General features: G+C 30.5%; 2 protein-coding genes and 1 non-coding gene across 3 annotated transcripts; 2 read left to right on the forward strand and 1 right to left on the reverse strand.

Moving 5' to 3' along the window:
- Positions 1-1,506: 1,506 nt before the first annotated feature.
- On the forward strand, positions 1,507-5,732 carry LOC25481878 (replication protein A 32 kDa subunit A). The gene is made up of 10 exons (XM_013610279.3): positions 1,507-1,821; positions 1,912-2,022; positions 2,821-2,918; positions 3,032-3,073; positions 3,163-3,240; positions 4,277-4,352; positions 4,577-4,675; positions 4,749-4,828; positions 5,263-5,325; positions 5,416-5,732. Exons 1-10 carry the CDS (start codon positions 1,726-1,728, stop codon positions 5,489-5,491), a joined length of 819 nt encoding a protein of 272 aa, XP_013465733.1. The 5' UTR covers positions 1,507-1,725; the 3' UTR covers positions 5,492-5,732.
- A 4,540-nt stretch (positions 5,733-10,272) lies between these two features.
- Positions 10,273-11,120, reverse strand: LOC25481879 (flowering-promoting factor 1-like protein 2). Its single transcript, XM_013610280.3, has one exon. The coding sequence runs from the start codon at positions 10,921-10,923 to the stop codon at positions 10,594-10,596; it is 330 nt and encodes a 109-aa protein (XP_013465734.1). The 5' UTR covers positions 10,924-11,120; the 3' UTR covers positions 10,273-10,593.
- Positions 11,121-12,619: 1,499 nt separating this feature from the next.
- On the forward strand, positions 12,620-12,721 carry LOC112418770 (small nucleolar RNA R71). Its single transcript, XR_003008858.1, has one exon. It is a non-coding gene; the product is annotated as a small nucleolar RNA R71 (small nucleolar RNA).
- Positions 12,722-22,695: the final 9,974 nt, after the last annotated feature.

The following is a 22,695-nucleotide window of genomic DNA, read 5'->3' on the forward strand; positions in this document are numbered from 1 at the left end:
AAAAAAATGAAAGTATGAACACAGTAAAATAGATAAATGGTTATACAAATATTACTTTCCCTTTGTTTAATGGATGTTAGCAGCGTATGTGAGTCATAACTAATGAAACCCAGATACCTGTTACGATTCAAATACGATACGACATCGATGCACTGATATGTGAAAATTTTAAAATTTAAAATGCGATGCGGCCGGAATACTTCAATAAAAAAATTAATTATAAATTACAAATTAAAACTCAAAATACGATCTATGGAGTGAAACTCAAAAGAAAAACAAAATAGACGCAGAACTTAGACCAAACAAACATATGACAACAATAAGACACAATAATAAAACTCTCTTTACATGACAATCAACAATAACAACATCTTCAAACAAACAAAAAGACACAAATCAGACGACGGACAACAACATGAATATTTATACAAGTAATATATTTTCAAAAATGTCTTCAATTTTCAATACAAATAACACATGTAGCAAATAAATAAGAATAAATTTAAACATTAAAATCAAAGTGTAATAAACACAGAAGTCCAATTTTTTTCATTATCATTTAAAAAGTGTAACAAACTAGACGAGTGTATCTATACTTACTTTTTCATTATATCAATTATACCTTTAAACAATTTTTTTTTTTTATTTTTATAATAAAGATTGTTGTTGGTGTCATTAAAAAAAATAAAATTTTAGATTTTTTTTTGTTATATTGTTGGTTTCATTAAAATAAATAATCATAATTAGTTTGTTTTGTTATAATTTGAAAGCAGATATCATTTATATTTTTACGTTTAATCAAAATTAAAATTTCATGTTCCCGTGAGCATAACTCAGTTGGCAGGGACATACAATGTTATATGCAAGGGTTGAGGTTCGAATCCCAGACACCCCACTTTATTTACCTTAAAAAAAGGTGAAATTCTAGCCACTAGGCTACCTGACAAAAAAAAAATCATAAAAAACATTGTTTGTTATCAACAGTGTTTCATACTAGCGAAAAGACGGACACTCAGGTGTCCGTCTTTCCGCTCTTTTTATTGCGCTAAAGTTTGAAAATTATAAAAGGCGTTTTTTATAAAATTTTGATTTTAATTAAAACTAAAAATAATATAAATATATGTTGCTCAAGTTATAAAAAATCAAACTAATTATTTATTTCAATGACACCGACAATAATACAATATAACAAAAAAATATAATCTAAATTTTTTTCAATGACATCAACAACAATTTTATTATAGAAAAAGTTGTTTAAGGGTATAATTGGAATGATGAAAAAGTAAGTATAAATATACTCATCTAGTTTGTCACACTTTTTAAATAATAAAGATAAAAAAAACAAAAAAATATATATTATATCGTGTTTGTTACATTTGTTTTAATATTTAAATTTATTTTTATCAAGAAAACAGATAAGTATTACTCCATTTATTTTTGTTTATTTTAGCCCAAAAAAAAAAAAAAAGTAAACAGAAATTAGACGTGAGAGGGAGAGAGCCATATTTCATTTCATTTCCGAAACAAAAAGATAAATAAAACCGTGAAAAGTTCAAAGTTGAAACCCTAAGCGGCGGGAAAAATCGAAGCATTTCTAGCGGGAAGCAATAATTAGAGCAACAAAATAACACTATTTCTAATTCCCTCACTTCATTGTTTCACAAATCTCTCCCTCTCTCTCTCTCTCTCTCTCTCTCTCTCTCTCTCTCTCTCTAGGGTTTCACGATGTTCTCCAATTCCCAATTCGATTCCTCCAACGCCTTCTCCGGCGGCGGATTCATGTCCTCGCAACCCAACGATTCTTCTCCGGCACCGACTAAAGTAAGCGCTATCTTTCTCATATTGCTTAAACGAAAATTTCCCTTTAAAGATTATCGATTATCTAATATTTTTTTTTGTTCTTTGTTCAAGAGTCGCGATTCTCAGGGTTTGATTCCGGTTACGGTGAAGCAGATAAGTGAAGCTTCTCATTCTGGAGATGAAAAATCCAATTTCTCAATTAACGGTGTAGATCTGACTAATGTATGATTCTTTCCTTTTTTTTTTGAATTAAAATTGTTTTAGTATTATAATACTTGCTTAATTTGCTACAAGATTAGTGAATTATGTTATTTCTATCTTCTGTATGATTTTCGTCCATCGTTGCAGTACTATCATGCTGTTTGATTTAAATCAATATTGTTTGCATATAACAATCTAGTAATTTTTTTTATGTAAATTTGAGAATAAACCATCAATTTAGTCCATAAACTGTTATAAACAGTCCTTAAAATATATGAAATCAGTCAATTTAGTTTACAAAGTACTCTAACATGTGTCACTGTCACGTGCCATTGCATTAGATTATGTGATTTTCTCATATTATTATCTGTGTTGATTTGTCAGTGTGTTGTGTTTCGTGTGCTTCATAGCTAAGGTATATCATAACCTGTCAATTTAGTCCCAACATCTTGATGGCAGGGACTAAATTAACAGATTTTATAAACTTGAAACACTAATTATATTTGTATAGTTTATGGACTGAATTGAAGAGAGTGAGATTTTAGAGACTATATGAATGATTTATTCTAAATTTGAAGCTAGCTTTTGTGGTAACAATTATAATTATTTTTTTTAAAATTAAAACATCACCCATTCATACACCAGTCATTATTGTAGCATGGTTATTTTTGGACAAATTACTAGCAGTTGATTATTTATCTTGCAAAGTTGATTTTTTTACAAAATGAGTGAATTTCAAATAAATGATTTTTTACAATTTTTTTTGTTATGATGCTTTGTTATTCCTCTTATTTAACTCGCTGTATATTTTTGGTTCAGGTTACATTGGTTGGAATGGTGTATGAGAAAACAGAGAGGAACACGGATGTTAATTTTGTTTTGGATGATGGAACTGGACGGATCAAATGCCGAAGATGGTACTTTTTGCAGGCTCAATGCTATGTTGATTATTTAAGACTTATTTTTGGAGAAATTTCTTAACATGTGTTGTGGAAAGTAGACTTAATTTCATTATTGGTTGTTTAATCAGGGTAAATGATACTTTTGACTCAAAGGAAATGGAAGAAGTACTGTAAGTACTTTAACTATGGTTACACATGATATAGATTTACGAGTCTGGGGTTGTAATATTTCTCACCTTCTCTAATTATTCATTGACAGGAATGGCATGTATGTTCGTGTTTATGGGTCCTTGAAAAGCTTTCAAGGTGTAAGGCAACTTGTAGCCTTCTCTGTCAGGCATGTTTGCCATACCCATTTTGTTTATATTTTATCAAATATTCCATGGTTGTTTATCTGCGTTCAGTTTGTTGCCTGCATGATTTGATTTTCTCTTCTGAATCTTTGATAGCATATGTTAGCCTTTTGTCACTAGTTCAAGGAAATTACACACGAGGTGTCTGCCTCTTTAGTATCATCACATAAACTATATAATTATAATTTGGATTGATAAGTTCTAGAATGTGTTTGTCGATATCCAACCTCTCTTCTGATTTGTTGCTTTCTCAGGAAGGGGCTGGGTTGTCAAAGGGTAACTAGTGTGTAACTGAATGCTTAATAGGAGCAAGTTGGAATGGTGCTGGGGGCGGTGAGATTTAAATTTAAATGGTTCCAGAGCCTGAAGATTGTAAAATCATCAGTCCCCTGAAGATTGGGAATTGAAAAGTAACTGAATCAACTTTGACATGCGATGTCAAAATTTACACCTTAGACCTTACAGAACATGGGGATGATGTTTGCCTTATTTAGCCTGCTTTCAGACTATGTTTTTGCAAAATTGTTAGTTTAGTTTGCGAGCACACCCAAGTTTAGAGTCAACTAGGCTAATTTATTTTAACTCAGTATTTAATTCCGTCAATGAACATCAACTGGTACATGATTGTTTTTGCCTAATGTTACTCCGGTTTGTGATTATATTTTCCACATAGCTCAAACTTAAATCTTTTGTCTAATGGCTGGTATCTAATTAGTTTCAACTCAAATTGAACTATTAGTAAAGACATTCTTATACCTGGTTATGGGTGTCCTTGTTACATTTGTGGAGAAACTGCATATTCAAAAAAATAATTCCCAATAAAATGATTTTTTGGTTTGTAGTTTGAGTGTTTTACCTGTTTGATGAATTACAAAGCATGATATTTAGTAGTGGAAAAGTGACTTGCTAAGTTGCCTTACATATACTAGCGTGCTCAAGTTTCACTATGAGAAATGTCTTTTATTTGTCAAATTGGCTGTTTTAATCATATGGTTATTTCATATTTGTGATGTTTCACAGGCCCGTGACAAATTTTGATGAGATCCCGTTTCACTTTATTGACTGCATACATAACCACCTCCGCAGCAAACTAAAGGTACACATAGTTTTTGTATTTTATCATACTATTTTTTGTTATATTATTGCATGATAATTGATGGCAGTGGATACTGCATAAACTTTCTGGAATTTAAGCAATAAGAATTGTTTGTAACCCATTTATAAGATCATTGGAAGTTTTGACTATTCTATTGTGTCTTTCTTAAGTTGTCAAACATGATAATTTAACATAATGCCTTACTTTTGTTTTTTGGATTATAGATAGAAGGAATCACTTCTGCACTTCCTTCATCAAACTCGTCTATGAATACTCCTGTCAGAAATGTCTCAAATGGATCTCAGGCACCATCATCAAATCCGGTATGATATTTGATGTAAGTAGCTGTTTCTTTAGTTTTTGATTGGATTGCTGATATAATTTTTCAATCTTCAGGGATATGTACAATATAGCACTGATGGACTCAAGGATATTGATAAATTGGTCCTTAACTATCTGGAGAAGCATTCACACATGTGAGTTACTATAATTCAGAAAAAAATTAAGTTGTATTTATTACCTTTCATTAATGGTTTCAAGTAGGATTACTAAGGACCCGTGTACTTAGTGAAAACATTTTCTATATTCACTTTCTTAAATTTGTGTTAGTTTTACATGTTACAAGGAGATAACAGACTCTTGAAGTGATTAATTGTATGCATTTTTGGAAACAATGAAAATGTCATAAAACTGTTGTCAATATTTCTGGAAATCCATCATCTTTAACCAACATTTCATCTTTTCCGTTACAATCATTCACTTCAAGATTCTCTCAACCAAAGCAAATTGAACATGGGTTTTAGAAAATGAAACACAATGATTTAGCAGACCCTAAATTTTTCATCAACAATATTTGCTAATTTCAGTTTATATGATACTGAAAGATGTTGAAATTGATTTTACATTGCAGAGAGACGGGAGTACATGTTGATGAGTTATCAAGAGAGCTCAAGCTTCCATTGGACAAGATCATGTCAGTTCTCTTATTTTTTTTATTTATGTCTCATTATGGGTTTGCAAAATATTTGCTTTTGATTTAACTCAAAGCTTCTCATAATGCCAGGTTGTTGCTGAAGACTCCTTTAGAGGAAGGTGTGATTTACTCCACCATAGATGATTCCCACTACAAACTTGCTTGATATTTTGTCATCTAAAGCATATAGCCGAGGCTCGGGCTAGACTGGGACAAGAACCACCGCTGATATTGATGTTGGTCTGTTTTGGTTCATAGGTTGATGTAGATATTTTCTGGATCAATTAATCTTTTACCATGTTGTTTTTTTTGACGATCTATTACTACATATGCTTAGAAACCGTATTATGTTTTTTGACTAAATTACCGAACACTTTAAATGATCTCACGTCTGAATTTAACATCTATCTTCTATTTTTATTTCTTCAACATTGTGTGATTCTTTTTGTTTATAAATAACCTATTTAAGGGTCGGCAATACTCATAATACTCATTTAAATTAAGGGAAAAAAATTGCAAAATTAGAGCCTGTTTGAAATAGTTTATGTTTTTAGTTTTTGAAATATACAAGTCTTCTTCTTACAATAGTTATCCTTTTACATGTTTTGGAAAGTGTTTTAAAGAAGCTTTTAATATTTGTATTGAAAGTCTAAAAGACCGAACTAAACTTGTTTCCTGTCCGAACACCCACTTGCAAAACAGTTAAAAGTGTAAAGAGTTTTTTTCTTTTCTTTTAAGTATTGCACCAAATATTTTTATTTTTTAGGAATGCAACAAATGTTTATTATTAATGTAACATTCAAGTGGATTTGTTCAAAAACCAACAAACTTGAACTATCTATCGACTAATTGGGCTGCACATATGCTTGTTCAACGTGGACACACCGCTGCTTTATATACTACTGTGGTTGCTTGTGTTTCTTTTATCATTTTAAAAATAATGTTTTAGTTTAAAATTGTTTGCAGTTGAGATGGATGAAGTATATGTGATGCTAGCGGTATTCCTCCCCGAGTTACTGAATCAACCTGTTTTATAAAAGAAAATATGTTTTGACTAAAAAACGTGGTTCTAAATAAATACATTTTCAAAGTGTAGTGAAATATAGACAAATTTCATCTTTATATGGACACACAGACAGAACAACAGGATAAAATAAAAAACTTAGTTATTGTTTTATTTTATTTCTTTCAAATCAAAGGAACAATCTTTCACGAAATTATTGATGGGGCCAAAGCCAAAAAGAAAATCCAATTCTGTGAGGCTAATGGCTGAGGTTTTCGTTTTCACAAAGTTTAGATTCTACAAGAAGCACATGGCAACCAAGGCTAAACTAGTGTGGTCAGTGACCACTACCTTTCACAATCAACCTCACGTGAACTCCATCTCCTCTCTTCCAGTTTTGTAATCCTTAACATCGTACATTCATTTCTAATTGCCAATCCAAAACTTTTTCAAATAAATATCCTTATCCAAAACAAGATTGTATCATGTGTGGATTTACAATCAATCTCGCGTTGCTATCATTATTTCTTCTTCTCTATATATGGTTGACTTAAAAATTACAACTTTTAAATTTTTAAAAAAAGTTGAATTTGTTACTTTTCAATATTTTCCAACAAAATATTTCTATTTTGCTTCATCAACCAATATCCTAAGAACATTCTTTAACATTTCCTACAATATTACAGATTTATCTCAGGATATATATTTTTTTAAGGTGGCATACAAAAAAAGTTAACATCGATCATTTATAAACAAAGAATGCTAACGAGTGTTCGATTACATTGGTTAAGTATCTAAACTAAGTTTTCATAAAAGTAGTGTAATCATTAATTGATTAAAAATAATATCTTCTAATATTTTATAAACAAAATTTGTATTTGTCGATTTCTTAACTAATGTCTCGGGGCACCAATTAGGAAGAACATTTTCCTAACCCACTTGAGTTGGCCTGTTGATATTGACTTGAGACTTAAGAGTGTACTATTCCTCAAAATTTTAATTTAAATTCTCTTCAATGTCAATTTAAGCGAGCTAATTTAACTTCTTAAAAAAATATTTTCCTTCATATCATGATTTTTGTTAGAGGATATAAATGGGAGGAGCAAAGAAAGATTTCTTAATATGGTATGGAAGAGTAGACAAATGTGAACAGCATAATGATACAAAAAAGGTAAACGACTGTTGGCATATATCACTGGCTGTGAGATTCTTCTAATTCAGTCAACATTCTCATTCACTGATATAATTGGATGTGTTGTCTGTCTTTTTGTCCCTTTCAAAACCATTCTGATTGGGTGACATTTTTTATTCTGGCTGAGGTTATCTACTGTAGTCGTGCCACTCCCCATGTTTTCGGCATAGTAGTTCACACTCAGATTCTATTAGCCCTATGAGGCACCCAAAATTATCTCACACAACTTGCAAACTTTTGAAGACATAAAGTAGCATTTATTTAAGGAATTTTTTTTATCATGGACAAGAGGAATAAATTGTCCATGGTTTGATGTTGAAAGTGAAAATTTGCATCATCTCTAATGATGTATTTTTTTTATGATGACCTACGCCAATATTAGTAGTATTATGTTAGGAGTACTAAGGTTCTTACCCTGCTTGATCTAATTTTACCATTTAATCAATTCAAAACTCATTTCTTTCTCATCATCCTCCATCTTCTCCTCATATTCTCTTCTCTTTACTATGTAATTGCGATATTCATCAATGCTATGTCTTTTTTCAGTTTTAAAATGTTTGTTGCATACAAATTTGGTCACAACTTGCAGAGAATGAAAAAAGAGGGAGCAAATACAGAAGAAATTGAAACCACAACAACAATTGGGGTTTTAGTAGAGAAATTGAATGATAAGACCATTTTTAACGAAAGTGGCGAAGAACACGACCGAAGGTTCAACAACGAGTCAATAATTCAATGAAGTTTTTTTAGTCAAGAGTAGGCGATGTTTGAGAAAAATATATTTTGTATGAATAGTGTATCATTCGATCTAACGAACCTTCAACATCTATCGTAAGTTATCCATTGTTCATGATGGACCATTTATCTCACTTGTCCGTGGAAGCATTCAAGGTTGGCGAAAATATCTATTTGGTTTTCTTTAAACTTGATCATAGAATCATACTATAATTGCAAAGAGGAAGAAATGTTTTTTTTTTCCTTCTTATATCAAGGTTGGCGAAAATATCTATTTGGTTTTCTCTAAACTTGATCACATAGAATCATACTATAATTCCAAAAAGGAAGAAATGTTTTTTTTCCTTCTTATATCATGGTTGGCGGAAATATCTATTTGGTTTTCTTTAAACTTAATTATATAGAATCTTACTATAAGTGCAAAGAGGAAGAATATGGCAAGATAGAAATCTTTTTTATAGAGGAAATTCGGAAGAATATTGTTAGTATTTTTTTTAGTTATTATATTATAGACAAAAAATTTCCATCTTTATTTAACGATGACTATAATCTACGTTAGAGAATCTCTTGAATATACAAAGTGAATTTTCTCTTGCAATCAAATTTTTTTCCATATAAAGAGTCATATATCTAACCTCTTACCACTTCTTAAAGGGCCGAAATCACTTACCCCTTAAAATCAATTTATTGTTTAGTAGAATAATTGCTACTTTTCTTACTACTTTAGAACCTTTTCTTTTATTAATTTCATTTTTAAATATTATGAGGGTAATGGGATTTAAAGTAACTTTAAGTATTTTGTTCTCCCTCATAAAAGCTATTTTTAGTTTTGCTTTTCATTTTACAAATATTCACCAAATTAAATTATAACACATGCACATGAGTTACAAAATATCAATCCGTGTGTATTTTATTTATCAAAAAATTTCTCTAATTTTGTTTACTAGCTTTGTAATGAGATGTAATTTTGTCATTAGGATTGCTCTTTCTATAATACATGACTGTCTTATTTTTTATTTTCTTAACAACAAATATACTGAAAACGGTTCCCCACACAAGATGAATGGGAAAACCAATAAAAGCGAAAACATGTCTGCATTATTACATTCCTTCAAAAAAAAATGTCTGTATTATTACATAGCTACTATTTCACAAGTGAGAAAGTTATGTGACACGACCATACCACTCCTTCGGATTTTTTTTATAAGAAACATATGAGTAAACAAAAGTTAATGTATTTAATCTATATTATGAACTAAATATATTAACTTTAGTTGATCAATTTGTCTTTTGTAAAAAACATTGAGGGAGTATTATATAGAAAAGAGATGTAATGTATTTGCCACTTCATTTTAGAAAAATTGATTAAATATTTCAAATTAACTCTATAATTGCTTATTTATAGTAAAATAAACTCTAAATTGCATATACATTTTGAGAAAAGATAACATGTGACCAATTAATTCTCTTACCTTCTGAGAACGTGAACAGGTGGCCCCCGTGCTCATCAAAACTCATAGTAATACTACTTACGTTTCATGGAACCAATCATATCATGTACTGTATTTTCTTTTTTGTGCTGAATTTTCTTCTGTTCAGTTTGTGCTGAAATGGCTTTTCCAAATCAGGAAACAAATATACTCTCATATATTGACACTTGGATTTTTTTTTGAAAAACATTGGACTTTTCTCTCTCATCTCAATTTCTCCCCAGATATAAACTATTAGTAATAGCTAAATTAAGCCATCAAGATATTAAAATTTCTTCTTCATTCTCTATTATTTTTTGTTGATAAAATCCATTCTCCCTTTCTCTTTATTAGAATTCTGATTTCCTATAATGCGATTAGAGGTTGGCCATCAAATTCATTCAATGATCTAGTCCATTGATGCAATGACCAACTTCTAATCGCAGGATTATCAAAATTCGTATTAAATTAGGAAAATTGTCTCCGGTCAAAGATATATAGATGAGATTTTTTTTAAGCCTTTATGAGAAATCAAAAAAGAAGGGAAATTATTGAAATGCAAGAAATAAAGATATTATTAGAAACCAATACTCAATATGTTACAAAGAGCACTCCAAGCAAATATACACTAGTCAAGTCAAACACATCAACACCATCAATCATCTATATTTTACTTATTCCCCTCTCTATGAACATAAACCAAAAAGAAATCAACAAGCTTTATCACTAGAGTTTCCACAAAACTCTAGATATATATATGTATAGAAAAACACACCAGCGTCATAAAAAAAACCTAAACCCCTAAAAAAAAGATAAATGAAGGAGCTAGCTACTTAGCTAGTAGTAGCATCCAAAATTAGCATCCAAAATTACCACTTATCCCTAACATGGAAAACATTAGGGTTTTTTATGACAATATCATACATATGTATGGAATTGAACTTGGAGAAATCTTTAGGTAGAGAAATTAGGTCAATAGAACAGTGTTTATGAAATTGGTATAAATCAACATCTCCATCATAGTACCTCTCCCAACCTAAACCAATCAATATTCTCTCAAGAAAAGCATAAGAAGTTACCACTTCCCCTGTGGGCAAGTGAACCAACATCTTCCTCTTCCCATGCCTTACTTCCGATTCTGCTTGAGGATTCTCGACCAATCGAAACACGCCATTCTTGAACACCCAAACCCCAGACATATTTTTTTTGTTTTGTTTTTGTAAAGACAAAGATTAAGCAAGAGATATATAGCACAAGAGAAGAAGAGAGAAGTGAGATTGAAAATGAATGAATTTTTTTTTTCTTCTGGTTTTGGATGAGGAATTATGAGAGGGTATGAAGGGGTATATATATGTGTCAAAAGTGGATACGAGGCTAAAATAAAACAAGAGGAAAATACTCTTTGTTTTGAAGTGGAAGAATTGAAAGTGATGTATATGCTGCATGTTTCACTTTGGCATATAGAATCTATAGTTTTGTGGGGGCATAGCGTTTTTTATAATGTGATTACATTACATATGATATGGGGTGACCCTAGGGCTTGCACCATGGGTTTATTTTGATAGAGAGAGTATCTTTTTGTGGTTTAATTTTGATGCAGGCCTTGCTTTTGGATTGTGTATGTTGTGTGCTAGAGAGAGCCTAGGGAATCTAATATTATTTATTTAACAAAAAAATATTAGAGGAGGAAAAAAATGGTATCTATCTAGCTTAGCTACAATAATTTGTGAATCAATCACACGAGATGTCCACGTGAAGATTGTGGGGCTCCCTTTGTAGCTGTTCCCGTTTGCGTTAGGTACTCATCATTGGGAATAATTGACACCCTTAAAAGGCATTTTTTAGTACTTTTCTATTTAGTCAAATTTTATATGCAAATGATATAAGGTTATGTATTTATTTTCAACACGACAAAAATTATTTGTAATCAATAAATTTATTTATCCATATAGCTAGGTTTCCCCCTAATATATAGACACGTTTTTTTTTTTTTTTTGTTGAATATAATGTTAACCGTATATATTTTTTTCCTCGAAAGAAACCGTATATAATGTCATATATTGTTTTTATGGACCATAAGATGACTCCTAATCTTTTAGTGGATCTGAAATTAAGATCAAACATATATTTATTAGAAATAATAGTGGTTTCAAGGGTCCATATCCATCTCTAGACTAGGAGGCCATAATATCTAATGTCAAACATTTACATGTTTCATTTTTTCTCACACCGTAAATCATTTTAAAGGTGGAAAAGCGATAAAATACATCAAGAACAAAGATCAGATAAACAACACAATAAAATCTATTCAAATAGTCCTTAAAAAAAAAAAAACTATTCAAATAGAAATTATCATATCATAATACAAAGGGTTTCCCTTGACATTCCTTATAAATATGCCCTCCCCCACCGTAGACAAGTGTTACATCATTAGTAGTAGTCGGTATGATGACATTTAATCATAGCATATATTTCAGTAAAATCTATAATTTATAGGAAAACAATTTTACTTACTATTTTATTACTTGTAAGATTTGGTACACTTGTCGAATTATCCATGAATGTATCGAAGATGTTGGCTTAGGTGCTTCAACTTTAGGGACGTCACAGATGTTAAAATCTTCAACATGAGTTAATCAGAGTACTAAGCAGCCAAAGTTGATTCTTCTTTCATTTCATAAATTATTGCTTCCTTTTTAGTCGCACTCATTCTTTCAGTTAACCACCAGTAACTATTAAGTATTAACTACTATAATTCCCAAAAGGTTAAAACTTAAAATAATCTTGGTACGTAGGGCTTTGTTTAACAAGGCTCCACTTGATGAATCATCTAACATTAACCTTATTGAAGATACCGGGTCATCATAGAAAGTCTCCATTTAAATTTACAATGGTATCCGTTTATGAGGAAATTTCTTGAGTAATTTCTTGAATCTTTCCCATGCCTCAAGTAAGTTTTTTCATTAGTTTGCTTAAAAAATGTGATGTAATTCGTCTTTCTTGCACACAGAACAAGAGTAAGGGAAAAACCTTTGAGGGTATCTTCCTCGACACCATGAATCTTGAAATTGCTAGCAAACTCGGTGCAATAGTTAGTAACATTTGGAACATCATTGGCACCAATTTGATTTAGTGCAAAGTCAGTCTTGAATCTTTTGAACGCTCTTCAATTACTTCTAAATGTTCTCATTATTTTAGGATCAAATTAAAAAACTTGTGATGATTTTGACCTATAAATTTAAGTCACACCTTCCAAGCAATCACCTAAATATTAGTAACAAAAGCAAAAAAGTAATCTATCTAGACCAAAAAAAAAAAGAAAAGAAAAAACAAACAAGTAATTTTCTAGAAAAATATTTAAATTTTTTAACACCATTCAAGTCTCGACAATATCAGTACAAACATCTTGTTTGAAAAGTGAAAGAACGCGTTGGGTAAAGGAAGTTATCTATACAAGGGAATTATCTTGTGATCAGGTCGGGATTTCACTTGTTTAGAGGGGAAAATCAAGGTTACGGTTAGAGCAAGTAAACCAGCAAGAGTTATTTTTCTCTATCTAATTCCACGTCGAATAAGGGTGTCTAACATCTAGTTTTCTGATTTTACGGCGCAACGATGATACTATTCATGTTCAGTCGTTTCCGTTTACCTCAAATCATATCATCACTCAGAGTTAATCAATAACACAACACATGAGGGATTGATTTGCAACTAAAAATAATTATCCTTTTTGCTGAAATCAACATATAGACAATTTAAAGACAGCCGACCAAGTACTATTTCAAGTGGAGTTTTGATATTCGAACAAGTGAATTTAGACAAAAATTGCAAAGGCAGCGAAATAGTCTTTGCAATCATTGAGACATATGATGTTTTAAACTTTAAAGCTTATTCTAGGAATCAAATCAACGAAATAGGTTTGATCGCTAGAAGAACACTCTCATTAGGACCGAAAGGAAAAGTGAGAGGCTAAAGAGAAACCGGTCTTTAGAAATTAGGTTTAACATAAAGTTTTAGGTTTAAGGTTTTGGTTTGTGAAGGATTTGTCGTTATGATGAACCAATAATCCCAAGACTCTTTTTATTATTATATTTTCTTTCAACCAATTGAAAACCCCAACTTTGCAACTTAATCTCTTCTAATCATCAACTAAGGTTAATTGAATTGAACAACTCCTTGTCGAAACGATACTCTATTTTTACTACTTCGGTAGAACCGTACACTTGCGGTTTTATCCCATCAGATACTCGATCCATGTTCCATATTTATAGCACCACTAACCACAAGGAAGGATGGCCAAGGATGCACATTTCAAGAAAGGTTGTGCACATTGGGTTTTCTCAACAATCTATGACTATGATGACAAGAAATCATATAGGGTTTTTAGTGTCTTTTTAGATTTATTTTAGAGTAAAAATAACAATTTTATTTGTATTTTAGTAGAGCTTTGTAAAAGATTTGTTCGAAAATTATGAAAGAGTAAAAGTGGAAGAATGGCCTTGAAACCATAAAAAATCACCCACACTAGACAACTTTGTTACTTGTACTATGCTTGCTCGAAGTTTTAGCATGTTAATTCTTGGGGTATAGTCGTTATAGACTTTTTTTGGTGAGAAGCAATGGGATACATAATGAAGAAAATAGAAGGGTCAGCTACTGCCTAACTCATGTGCTACTAGCCACGCACCGCGACATCGAAGGAATTTCATAAGTGTTTTGCTACCACTCACACCGTGGACCATAAGTTTTGTGTCATTATATGTAGAACTCGAAGTGGTTCTTCATTGTTTAAGTCATATCGGGGACAATAAGATTTTGTCGCAAGAGCTAGAAAAATTCAGAAGAGCCACAAGTCGATTAAAGTCACTTACTGAAGAGGTCGAGTGTAGATTGGAATAATATTTGGGTTATTGGATTTATCTGGAGGACCCAAATAGAACATTTTTATGTTTAGAAATTAAGGAAGAATATACCTATAAATACAAGAGGCAAGAAACACAAGAAATAATCGATCAGAAAAGAATAAAAGAAACTCACAAATCAGGGTTTTGGAGAAGTCTTAAGACGAGGCAACCACGACAAAGAGAGGAGAAATTAGAATCAAGGATCAACACCATCCATGTTATGTTATTTATTCTTCTTTCACTGTCTAGCTAATTTCTCTTTGATTAGGTTAAGTATAATATCTTATTTGTAGTTGTTCGATCATATAACTTTAAATTATCCTATAAGTTGAAACTTGATGATTTTGCTATTTTATTTGGTTAATATTGTTCTTAATATTATTTATGCATTTACGAATTTCCATAAATTGCTATAGGCCACAATGATTACTTACCCTAAGTTTGATGGCTTGACTTATTTTAACCGTTCAGTTATTGATTACCTTTATACATAAACAAATGATAATTGGGTATTTAATTTAACGTTCTTAAACCTTCAAGGGTTATGGGCTCACATAAGATATCAAGGAGCAACAAGTGTTGAAGAGAGTTAGTTACCAATATATTGACCTAACTATATTGTTCAAGTGTCTTAAAATCGAATAATCATTTCAAACGGTGTTCATAGTTTGTAGCTACCAAACAATTGAGAGAAATGAATCGAAACAACCTAATGATTCTTCTTACCTTAATCTTATTCTTTTATTTCTTTTCTACAAACAAACATGTGTCTAGTGCAACACCCCTCCTCCCAATTTACACATCCTATATTAACAATCGATACTGGTGAGTAGAAATTTCACCATTCACGTGGAGACAAAATTTATAAATTTTACTACTTGTCGGCACACTAGTTCACTTGTTAGAATTTTGTCATCAGATCACACCACAAAGTGAAAAGCTGTTAGATGAACATGAGACGTCACACACTACCCGCATAAATAGTCAAGCAAGACTGAACGTTGTAGGCCATGTTGTTTCGCCAATATGGATAACTTTTTTCTATTAATACTCATCTTGTACAATGCATTACATACATAATCAATCAAACTCAACCAATTTACACATTTTTTTTTGCATATATGTCTTTATCTTTATTTTACATGCATCCCTTAGTTCAGTAGCTAAAAACCCAAAAATACCATTCTTAGCGCTATATCGAACTAGTTAAGGAACACATCGCTAAGGGACGTAGTTCCTTCCTTAGGGTAATCGCTTGAATAACGAAATCACAATTGAGAACTATAAGCAAATATCTTAGCTAAATCTCTAGTTTCAGAACAAGAAGACTTACATGAATGCTATAAACACTCTTTTATTAGATGAAACTCATTTAAGTCTCATATTTGTGGTATTAAATGTTCTAGTGAATACTGATTAATAAGTAATGTTTCAGAAGCCTTGTCTTTCCCATGATATGCGGTGAGGGCTAAACCCAATATGCCATCCGGCCCTAATTATAAGCTCCTTTCGAAGAAAAAAAAATTGTCCATAAATATAAGCCCTTATACAAATTACGATGTGCATTTTTTCCCTAAACATAACATTAATTAATACTACCAACTTGTTTTGGAATGTGAAAAGTTAAATTCAATAACATACATGCAAACAAAAGACAACTTAGTAAAATTCCCACAAAAATAAGACACATTAACTATATTACAAACTTTTTTTAATACATATGAAATTAGTCAAAGAGGCTCATAATAACAGACAAAGAAAGTAGTATAGTGATCTTCTCGTGGTATAATTTTTCGGGAAAACTAGCATTTCCCTTAGCTTAATATGCTATTTAACTATTTTCTCGGTTAGTTAATTATAAGTTGCACAAGTCAAATAATGTTGTACCATGCCCACAATTTAATCTATAAATTCCACCATATTTTATACTTAAGCACATTAGAAGTATATCCATATATCAATATTTTTTTTTTTTTTTGACGATATCAATACAAATATTTAATAGTAGAACACCTAATTAGAAGTATATCCCTGTAATGTTTTCTCACTCGTGATACCTTTTATTCTTGTGTGGTCCTACATTGGTTACTAAATGACATACACGTACACAACTACTAGATAACCTTAGTTATCCATGAAATTTATATATCACTTCTAAGTTCTAACTAATCACATCCTTAATAGTCATTATTTTTGTATCAAGTCACTTCAAAAATGATTGGGTACGTAAAGTGCTCCTCAATTTAAAAAGGACCACACAAGAGTCTCATAAATCCTATAATGTTACTAGAATTCTAGAAGCAACATAATTCTTCTTTTTGTAGCTTGAAATTCTGAGTTGCCCATATGGCATCACATGGGCATTGTAGGTTTCATGGTCCTCCACTCCAAAATATCCATAACCAGCCGCCTTGTCAAATCTGTCGTCAATACAATACAAGTCTCCCTCCAAAAGCTAGGATTTTAGTTTGCACAAAAAATATTCTACATTCTTTTCTTATAATAAATACTAATGGATAAATTTTTGGATAAGGAAATAATAGATAATACACCCTCAAAGTCATTATTATAAACGAAAATATACATTTTAAATTTATTCAATTAATGATGTATATGATCTTTATTATCGACCATATATATCATTTAATGAATAAATTTAAAATATTAATTTTTACTTATAATAATGATCGAGAATGTATGCTCTTAGGGTGTGTTTGTTTCAAGTTATAATTGTTGATTTCCGGGAATAAAATGATAGGAATGTATATGCCTATGTTTGTTACAAGTTTACTAAATTTTATTCCCGGATATAAAATGTTCCTGGGAATAGAAAAATTTTTCCAAGAAAAAGGGTGGGAATAAAGTTCCCATGAAGATGGGAATAAATTCATAAATAGTTTACCTATTATAATCCATATTTTTATGGTTCCTAAGAATATTATAAAGTTAACCAAACATATTTTTCCTAAATTCCTTGGAATAAAATTCCCATCTTTATATTTCAAGGAATGTTATTCCTAAAAATAAATTTGGTAAACTTGAAACAAACACACCTTTAAAAAAGCACATATTAATATTTTAAAATCGAAATTATGTTTTGGAAATTATGCTAATTTGTGGACCATAATAACTTAGTTAAACTTCACTATCAATCCTTTTTTCTCACTATGTGTACGTACGTGTGTTTATATATATATATATATGTGGAGCCGTCCATGGACTTATGGTAAGGCTAGCGACAACATATGACTTGGAAATGCACTCTTAGTTTGAGGTCATTTTGCAGGGTACTAATTAGGCTAAATATCTTAAGAGGTCTTTTAAGTTTAACGTTTATATCTTTAGGAGTCTTTAAGTTTTAAATTGGTCCTTTAAGTTATATAAAGTTTGCAACGTTACCCTTTTTCATCCAAATATGTTAAATGAGGCTTATGTGAATGTTAAATGATGATGTGACAAGGCCAAATGATTAAAAAAAAATATTTATCTGGTTTTTTTTTTAGGAAATTTATCTAAGTTTTTATTATCTTCATCTTCTTCCTCTTCAACTGTCACTACTTAAAATTATCATAAATTATCCTCTAAAAAGGGAATTTATCACAAATTCTAACGATGATACTCTTCAAAAAGTAAAAACTCACAAACTCTAATTTTTACGGGTAAAACAATTATAAGATTGATGTTAGTTCAATATATATATTGTTTTAATTGAATGGATACCAATTAAATTAATATCTCAATTTAAATACCCCATCCGATCCTATTTATAAGAGAAATATGGTCAACAAAAATTGATGTATATGTTAAAAATTCAGTCCAAATACATCAATTTTTATTGATTCAACTTTTTCTTATAAAATAGGATCTGATGAAGTATTTTCTAAATATTAATTCATTGCTGACCATTTATGGGAGGCCCTATATCATAATTTGTGATATATTGGTTCTAAACTAGAAAGTGATGAAGAAGAATAGTAAAAAGCAAAATTTGTGTGTGCCTTTAGGCATCCATGGGTGAGTGCACGTAGCTGTATGCCCCTCTTTATGCAAACAACAAAGTCATTTTGATAAAGACATGTAAGAGACGCCCATGGAACTATTAGTTTTTTTATTTTATTTTAGGGAAAAGCCTATGTTTTTTATTTTATTTTGAGACACACCTATATAGAGATTATAGCAATCACAAGACACACCTATATCAATATATGCTCATGTAGTCACGTGCGTAGCATCCACCATAAGATGATGGTGGTCCTAATTGCCTCAATATAGCATGTGAAAGTTTCCATAATGAGCAATTTCTTTTCCCGGGGAAGGATCAAATTGAAAGAGAATTTGAGATAACAATTGCATGATAAAAAAGAGAAAGTATATTCCCCATCTTCTAAATTAGTCTATCAGATTATTATTATAAACAAATATTTATTTTTTAGATTCATTAAATGATTAATGTATCTGATATATATTATAGACTAAATACATTAGTTATTTAAAAAATCTAAAAAGTGAAGTGTTGTTTGTTATTGTATCTGATATATATATTTTTTAGACAACTTTTCCCCCTCATTTTATGCTATGTATTTTATGATGTCAATGGAAATTTTATTTTTTTTGAAGAAATCAAAATGGAATATATTAAACCACAAAGTTATCCCACAAGCATAAGGTGTGCCAGCGAAATAGACAATAATTACATCAATGTTCTACAAACAATAAGATAGACAACAAGACCGCTAACCATTACCCAAACAATGAAAAGGGTTCTTGCTCCAATCATGAAATTTATAACAAAAAGAAACAGAATTAACTTTAAACCACGAGAAGGAAAGAAGCTTCTAACAACTGATGCAAGGTGCTTTCCTTCCAAATTACCCAAATGATTGTAAACCAAAATAAATGCATAAAAGAGCATCTAGATATAGCAAAACCTAACTGAAGATAATAGTCTGAAATTGTTGAAAGGAGTACCAAAGAAACAACTAACCAATGACGGACAAGAATATCAATTACAAACAATAGTCAATTGATATAATCTGTCAAAAAAAAAAAAAGTCAATTGATATAAATATTGGTTCATCCTGCCGGGTAAGAATATCGAAACAATTTTTTGAAGGGTAAATGCTATTTAATTACAAAAAGCAATGTGTTTTTTTTTTTAGTTATTTTGTGTTAAACTGATGTCAAATTATTTCTCATTCTATTTTAGTTAATGTTACAGAAGAGGAATAGGTTATATATACATATAAAACCATATCTCTAATAAACAAAAAACGAGTAATTAATAATTACTAACTATATCTCCTAAAATATCTCCTACAGTCTTGTAAAGGACAGTTCTCACCAACATTTTGGTCTTTAAATGTGTTTTAGTTGATTAGTTTAGTTATTAAATGTGTTTCTATTTATCAATTTGATCATAATATTACAAATGAAAGAAACACATGAGGTTTATTTGATATTTTGATATATTTAATGTGCGAAGCTGGCAAAAAATTTATGTAGGGACCAACTATAAAGAGGAATTTTTTTATTAAAACAAACATATTAAATTTAAGGATAAAATATATATTTAGTCCCATAAATTATAATTTTTTAGGTTTAGTCCTTTTTTTTTTTTGAAGAAGCTAAGTTAGTCCATCCAAATTGACACCAGAGAGAATCGAACCTGAAACTTTAAGGAGGAGCACACTCCCAAATCTCAGGCCAATCCAAGTGGGTTAGGTTTAGTCCTTAAAAAAATTATTCAATTTTTGTCTCAGTTTTTTAAAATTTTACAAAAAAAAAAGTATTTTTAGTCTTGAATTTAATCTCTAACAAAAAATTAAGGACTAAAATTAACAAATCTTATGAACTTAACATAAAAATCGCTATTTAGAAATGTTGGGTAAAATACGTTTCAGGAACCCAATTTCATCAATAATTGTTTATTTAATAATAGATTAATGATGATTTCTTTTCAAATGTAAATAAATAGGTTATTTGCAAGAAACTCATTGTCCATTTAATTTGTCTATGACTATTGTCTTGATAATTTTTATTGTTGAAAAGGGTTTCTCTATTGTTGTTATTGAGACCGAAAGCATCAAACCAATGCAAATAAATCTATCAATCTTGTAGTAATTTTTTTACTTTATTATTTATGCTAATTTTTGCAACTAAACTTATTTGGGGTAGCCAAATATAAATACATACCAACCACTTCAAGAATAATATTTTTTTTTGGTAGCCAAGGCCACCCCTCCCATATGAAGGGCTACGCCCTGGATCATCATCATATATATAAAGGTCTTGTTGACGGATTTCCGGAGCACGCTATAAGCATTCTAAATTACAAAATTATTCTTTAAAAATGTTAAATAGTTCAATTTCAAATGCATTAAATACATAAAATTTATAAAAAATTAAGACCCTTAGGTGTGTTTGGTCTGCAAAACAGTAAGTACTGGACAAAACAGTACAAGAAAGAACAACACAACACAACACAAGGCAGAACAACACAAGACAAATTTTTTATGGCAATGAGTAATTTTTTGTTTTGTACGATTTTTGGTGGACAAAATGCTATTTTGGTATTTTAGACAACTTGTATGTGGGACAAAAAGTTGTGTTGTGGTTTGGTGAGGGACAAAAATGAGTTTTTGTTCTATCCCTTGCCTCCAGTTTGTCCTGTACCTGAAACCGTTTTACAAATCAAACACTGAACAACTAAAGTTGTTCTGTCATGTTCTTCATTTTTAGCAAATCAAACGCACTCAGACTAAAGAGTACTCAAGGAGCACTCATTAACATTTTCCTATATATAATAATAACTACATCTAACACGTTTAGAGCGCAAAATGACAACTTAGCCCTTTTTAAAACAATCTTTAGCATCGATGCAATTCTCTACATTTATAACTATTTTTCCAAGTACATCGCTTAATTCTACCAACTCATTAAAAAAAGGAAAAAGCTATTTAAAGCGAAAACTTTCTTCACGATTGTATAGCGACATGTATTGTAGTCTTTTCTAATTTGTATTAACCCACTCATTTATTGTTACAACCACTGATGTATTGTGCCATATAAACATCCAACGGTGAAAGTGCATTCCCTAGAATTTCGTGAAATTGCTTTCGTTGCGTATAGCAAAGCTCTTGAAAAAAGAATAAACACAAATACTCCAATTTGATACTTGATAATAAAACTCACAACACAAAACAACCCCAACAAGAACCTATTTTAGAAATCTTAAAAATTTGTTGTTGGAAAGTTGGCCCTAGTTTCTTAGTAAAAGAAACTCTAATTTTTTTAAGTTCTTTTTCTCCTTTGCTAATATGGGATAGGATGAGTTGTTTTAAGTTATTTTTTGGACATACAATCATTCATTTACATATTTTCTTCTTTCTTTCGATCTAAATAAGTGGTTTCTATATATATCAAGTTTATCTTTCGTGTCTTTTCATGATTTCGTCGTCTTCTGCGACGTTGTTTGATTTTGCATCTTGTTGCGGCGTTCGTTTGATTTCTATTGAAAGATCGACTTAGTCAATTACAATTTCAATCAATGATTTAGGCATCAATGTTGCATATCCGGAAGCACGTGTATTCCAGTCACTTAAATTTATCATATTATTCATAGACATTTTACATGTTGTATTCTATTCGCTTGGATTTTGTAAATTTGTTCGCATATTGACCATTTACGTTTTTAGTGATATTGAATATGTAGTTATATACAATATATTTTTTTAATTTGAATGAATAAATATCATTTTGTTTTGCAAAACAAATAAAAAAAGTCATTCCCATAATTCTTTTTGGCTATATTTCTCTAAATAGAGTCATCCTCCCATCTCTCAAAAGAAATGGAGAAAAAATTATACCATTATAAATAAGGACAGGAAGAGAGAGTACTTATGTTAAAGGTGAATTAGGATTCTCTCAATTTACTTTCTCCATCTTGACTCATATGATATAAAGTAGTGCCGACAATTCATTGAAAAAGAGTGCTGATAACACTAATTTTTCAACACTCGTTAATATTCATTCTCTTATTAAATTAAATTCACGTGACTTTACTACTTT

Source organism: Medicago truncatula, chromosome 1 (assembly GCF_003473485.1).
Source record: "Medicago truncatula cultivar Jemalong A17 chromosome 1, MtrunA17r5.0-ANR, whole genome shotgun sequence".
In the NCBI taxonomy this organism is placed as follows: Eukaryota; Viridiplantae; Streptophyta; class Magnoliopsida; order Fabales; family Fabaceae; genus Medicago; species Medicago truncatula.

Coding starts and splice junctions, on each gene's coding strand:
- LOC25481878 (XM_013610279.3), top strand. CDS start 1,726: ATGTTCTCCAATTCCCAATTCGATTCCTCCAACGCCTTCTCCGGCGGC. Junction 2,919..3,031: donor CGGATCAAATGCCGAAGATG/GTACTTTTTGCA, acceptor TTGTTTAATCAG/GGTAAATGATACTTTTGACT. Junction 4,353..4,576: donor ACCTCCGCAGCAAACTAAAG/GTACACATAGTT, acceptor TTTGGATTATAG/ATAGAAGGAATCACTTCTGC.
- LOC25481879 (XM_013610280.3), bottom strand. CDS start 10,923: ATGTCTGGGGTTTGGGTGTTCAAGAATGGCGTGTTTCGATTGGTCGAG.